The sequence below is a fragment of the Amphiura filiformis genome, chromosome 11 (genome assembly GCF_039555335.1).
Source record: "Amphiura filiformis chromosome 11, Afil_fr2py, whole genome shotgun sequence".
NCBI classification, from domain to species: Eukaryota; Metazoa; Echinodermata; class Ophiuroidea; order Amphilepidida; family Amphiuridae; genus Amphiura; species Amphiura filiformis.
Genome location: NC_092638.1, coordinates 15,248,012 through 15,253,601, shown reverse-complemented (window position 1 = coordinate 15,253,601; position 5,590 = coordinate 15,248,012). Strand labels below are relative to the sequence as shown.

The 5,590-nt window shown below is 36.8% G+C and overlaps 1 protein-coding gene across 1 annotated transcript; it reads left to right on the top strand.

Annotated features, from left to right (window-relative positions):
- The first annotated feature begins 323 nt into the window (after window positions 1–323).
- Window positions 324–5,250, top strand: LOC140163507 (monocarboxylate transporter 6-like). Its single transcript, XM_072186820.1, has 2 exons — window positions 324–510; window positions 4,454–5,250. Exons 1-2 carry the CDS (start codon window positions 324–326, stop codon window positions 5,248–5,250), a joined length of 984 nt encoding a protein of 327 aa, XP_072042921.1.
- The last annotated feature ends 340 nt before the right edge of the window (window positions 5,251–5,590 follow it).

Below are 5,590 nucleotides of genomic sequence, written 5' to 3'. Positions count from 1 at the left end.
TTGTCTCATACTCTTTTTCATTTTTTTGACGTGATTAGTTGCAGAAGTACAAAGGTAAATATCGTAAATCTTCTTTTATGGTTTGTTTTCATTCTAGTGCCTCTGTACTAATATGAATTTTGTATTTTTCCATTCAACTCGCCGTTCCGGCTCGTGAAATGGAACAATCCATCTTTCACCTCGTGATTATATTTCGGCCATCACACTCATAGACAGTTAATATTTGTATAATAGCTCATAGCTCATATATCCCAGTGTTACTGGTGTTACAGAGAAAGTGATAAACATATTGAGGATACGCTTTGCAAATCAGTTCGTTTAGAATGGCTGAAAAAGACACCTTCAAATCCTGGATAGTGTTGGCTGGAGTAACGTTTACTGTATTCTTTACGTTCGGATGTATCAAAAGTTTTGGTGTCTTACTACCAGAGTTAGAGGAGCAGCTTTCAACTGATACGTGGATCGTTGGTTCCTGCGTGTCATTGATGGTGGCATGGGGTTTCACTGTTGGTAAGTGCGACTAAGGCTTAATAACCCTTAAAATAACCCCTGATTGACAATCTCATCCCCCACTTTACCTCATCAAAATGCTGAATTTGGTATCAGATGAAAGCTCATATCTTTCTCATAAACATATTGAAATTTGGCGTTCCAAATCGGTATATTACCGAAGAAATCATCAAAAAACTGCCGAATTAGTCTCAAATATGGTATACCATATTTGAGACTAATTCGGCAGTTTTTTGATGATTTCTTCGGAAATACACTGAGAAATCAATATATTACATGATCATGATGATTATCATTAATAAAAACACCGTAGACTACCAATATCACGCTGTATAAATGTCGGTAATTCCATTAGAAATTAGTCACATTTACAAAAAACATTTACATGTTCTTTTTGCATTAGTGCTTGAAAGGGATGACATTTTATGTTATACGTAAGTTTTAAAGAATTTGATTTTCCAAATATACCTTTGTCTCATACTCTTTTTTTTAAATTTGTTGACGTGATTAGATGCAGAAGCGCAAAGGTAAATATCGTAGATCTTCTTTTATGGTTGGTTTGCATTCTAGTGCCTCTGTACTTTTCCCGGCAGCACACCGGGGGTCATTGGGTCACGGTTGTTTGATTATTAATTTTTCTAATTAATTATCATGATCATTCTACAATTTTCAATTCTAGATCTGGACATTACCAACAGCTACCGCATCATACTAACATACATGTAGCCTACACATATATTTTAAAGCCATTTTAAACACAGATTTCCCTTTGTTTAACAATTTTTTTATATCTTTTTCTGCCTTTTTGTGGTGATTTTTATTCTCTAAATTGTATATGTGTGTTGAAATTGAGGGCGCTATTTACATATATTTTAAATTCAATTTAACCCAATATTATGAGTTTTTCCTTTCATTTCATGATAAAAGTTTCTTTGAAAATTCCGTTGGTATTTGTTAATTATTCTTCTGATGGTTAAATGTCTGCACCTTGTTAAGTTGCAAACAAGATTTTAGATAAATAGCGCCATCAATGTTCAACTTTGCTTACAAATGAATACAGTTCCACATGCCATCAAACAACGTGGGATGAGAGGGAGTTGAAAAATGGGGGTCAATGTGGGCGCAGTGCTGGTCATTGAAATGGTTTTCCGCAATAAAGAAAGATTAAACCTACATGATGACTTGTCCACCCAAAATGACAACTGTGCCATATTTTCACAATGAGAGATCTACTTTAGAGTAATAAATTTCGGACGAATTTCACGGAACCGGAGGTAGAAAACGAAAAACAGGATTTCATGTAGTTGCCAGTTGAAAAAAAGTGCATAATTAAAATTTAAATAAAAAAATAAAAACATGAGTAAGAAAAATAAACAAAATCTGTGTCTGTTGTTGGTTTTAATAAACTGAATGTGTAAAAAGTGCCGCAAATTTGTCATATATCTTTATTAAATTTCTTGTAAATCGGACAAAACATGGTAAAACGGACAAAACACGGAAAGCCACAAGAAAACGGGAAAACACGGAAAGTGACATATGACAAAACGGAATTTAAAAAGTAGAAAACGGAAAAAACTTATGGGGAGAAAATTGCTGACCCATGTCAAAATGTTAACTAAGAAACTAAGAAAGGCCAACATATTATATCTTCCCAGGTCTTTTCACCAATGTCTTAACAAACAAATTTGGTCCAAGAGCTGTAGCTATGGCATGTAGTATAATCTTCACTGTTGGCTTCATAGTCTGCGCATGTGCATCAAGTGTACCGGTATTTTTCGTTGGAGTACTTCTTTCAGGTAACTGTGTAATTATATAAACGTCACTTCCTGCCGAGGTCAAAACTACTTCCGTAGTGATGGATCAAGCGGTTGCATAACAACGCTATCTACGCTGTACACGTCGGTGTTCTGCTGTTTGAAAATCAAGTTTTAGCCATATCTTATGGGTTTCACTGCCTAGTAAGTTTTTGTAAGATGTTTTCCTTCTGAAATCACGAAGTTTCAGGGCTTAAATATGACTGATAATTTAAAAAATTGATAAATAAATTCCATACATTGATATCGCGGTTCTCATGAAAGCGTGATCCAGTCGCTATGGTAACGCCCCGGGGTCACCAATATGACGTAATGTCTACGATAGCGAATAGATGTAACGACATTGATCCATTTTCAAATGCAAGGCTCTGTATGTAATAATGAAATATCAAATTGGTTGGAGTAGGTCACTTCTTACAGCACTACAACGGTAGAAGTTCTTTAAGATTCTTATATCATTACGGTACATCACACAGTGTCTTCGACCCTATATCTTCATGGCAGGAATCGCCATGGTAGGTTAAATCCACAGCCACGATTAGCCATTTGGTTCAAACCTTTAAAGCTCTTTTAAACTAATAATTAGTCGAGGGACATAACTAAGGCTACTCACAATAGCCGGGTAATCGATCTTGGTTGTGCGTGATTGCTTGTATACCCCATTGAGGTCAATGGTCATCGACTTTATACTGCCTACAGTGAGTGCAGCTGTACTACACGCTGCACGCTGTAGTCCATAACAGGACCAACGCAATATAAAATGGTCAAATTTTGAGTTCAAAGCGCACGGCCAATTTTCAAAGCGCATTCTAGCGACTATCATATCTGTTCAACACGTATTTCCAAGTTTATGAGACCAAATCTGGTTTCTTGAGAAAAAATCATGACGGGAGATATTCATCATTTTCTAACCCGGTATCAGAAGATTTTCGTCTGATATCAAAATCGTGCATAGCAATTCACGTGTATCGATCCCGTGTATTCATTTTAGTGTCCCTTCTGCACCAAATAATTATTAGCCAGGCGGTGTCGGTGTGCATCATCATATCAATAACGCTTCCTCGACTATACCATTTTCACCCTCATGTGGCAGTGACATCAGTGCGCATATCATTGGGCGCAGCTTCAAATCGCTAGTGTTCGCTCAAAGGGCTGCATGGCGTACACACGCACGCCTCGGCGCTTGACATCACTGCCACATCAGGTTGGAAAATGGTATATAGCTGGCCATATGTGCCTAATATTTTGTGGTCCCAGTTTTTGGTATTTTGTGGTTAGTCATAAACGAATATCACGACGATATAGCCGTCTATGACAAGTATATTGCACAAAAGAACAGAAAAACCTGGTTTTTCCGTCGATAAACCTGGTTTTTCAATCAAAAAACCTGGTTTTTCGTCGATAAACCTGGTTTTTCAATCAAAAAACCTGGGTTTTCAAATCGAAAAACCAGGTTTATCAATTCGACTGTCAAAGTTTGTTGATAAACTTGGTTTTTCGGCTGATAAACCAAGTTTATCAAAAACTATGACAATCGAATCGATAAACTTGATTTTTCGATTTGATAAACCTGGTTTTTCTATCGAAAAACCAGGTTTTGCGAATTTGATTGTCATAGTTTTTGATAAACCAAGTTTATCAACCGTGAAACCTGTTTTTTTGCCGATAAACTTGGGTTTTCTCGATTATCGTCGATGTTTGTAATTCCTATCGTTTGTTCTCTTTTATCATTTATTTTTCCCTATTCATGTTATTAGGCTTACGTTACAAGTCAGAATATACCATGATTCATTTTACCAAAAGTGGTGATAACTTGTTTGAAAATGGTGTAACCAAAATACCTCAAGTATAACGTTTCACTAGTGTGAAAAGGAGAGGGTAATTTCAAGCTGATTTGCCCTATGCAGCATATTCCTATGATATACCGCTGTCCCGCATTACATGACTAACTCGATGACACATAAGGATCAAATTGAGAAACTGATAGTCTACTGATATAAGGAGGGTTTATGCAATGTGTTCTTAAAATGAATTTTCTTAATGGTTAACTCATTTTGAAAACTTTATGGTTGTTGTAGACATTACGTGTATGTAGCCAATGGCTTATCATTTTTCCTCTCTCTTTGCAGGTTTCCTTCTTCTTCAAGACACCCTCATGATAGGAGTTGTTCCACAGTATTTCGATAAATACTACACGGCAGCTGTTAGTATATACACATGTGCAACTGCATTTGGGATCACAATCATGCCAATAGTTACGCAAATGTTGCTGTCCAGTTACGGTTGGCGTGGTGCTTTATTACTGATCAGTGGAATTGGCCTCCATACCATTCCATTTGGTGTTCTTTTACCCGCAACAAGTCCTTGTGATTTGGACAAAGAGGAAAACGAACCATTAATGAGTAAACCTGTCGATTCCGTGGGAATGGACACTAGCAAAGGATCCTTTAGAATACCGGGTTTGCTGACCAATGTTCCATATCTCGCTCGAGTTCTGTTCCCAGGAATGGTATACTCATATACCCTAAACGGATGGATGATCTATATTGTATCATTGGCTGTTTCAAATGGGTCTTCTTTACATGAATCTTCAGTAGTGGCAAGCTGTGGAGGGGTAGGAATGATGGTTATCAGAATGCTCATGCCATTACTTCATAGATCAAGAAGGATTACGTATAAACATATAATGCATACATCATCCTTTTTGGGAGCTCTATCACTATCATTAACAACTGTATTTACCAGGCCTATGGGAATGAGTTTGATGTCAACTTTGTTTGGTATTTCAAATGGCGCTCTCGGGGCAGAAATTTATATCATAAGTAAAGATGTCGCCGATGAAGATCAGTACTATAATGTAGTTGCCGTGTTTCATTTATTCTGTGGCGGTGCTACCATATTAAGTGGGTTTATTACAGGTAAATAAGAAACAAAGCAAATTAAAGTATTTAGTCTTGATCCTTTTGGCTAAAACAAATGCTTGATAATTAAAATATGACACACTCGTGTAACACACGGCCAAATTGATACCCACAAGGATTTATGCTGAACCATGAAATAGTATCAGCCTGTGTACTGGTATGTTACTTATTTTAATACGGACTCGCCTTTTGGTCTGAAATGGACATACCTTGAAATGCCACGAAGATATGACCCCGAGTGGTGTTAAATGAATGAGAAAAAATAGAGACTATAATAAATAAAATTTTCCCACCGGGGTGACACTCCTTATAAAACTCGGGTTAATATTCCTATTGTGGGTCTGT

What these genes read in the sequence shown, in the direction of transcription:
- LOC140163507 (XM_072186820.1), top strand. Translation starts at nt 324, where the DNA reads ATGGCTGAAAAAGACACCTTCAAATCCTGGATAGTGTTGGCTGGAGTA. An exon ending in GGCATGGGGTTTCACTGTTG is followed by an intron (nt 511 to 4,453) that starts GTAAGTGCGACT and finishes CTCTCTTTGCAG; the next exon opens with GTTTCCTTCTTCTTCAAGAC.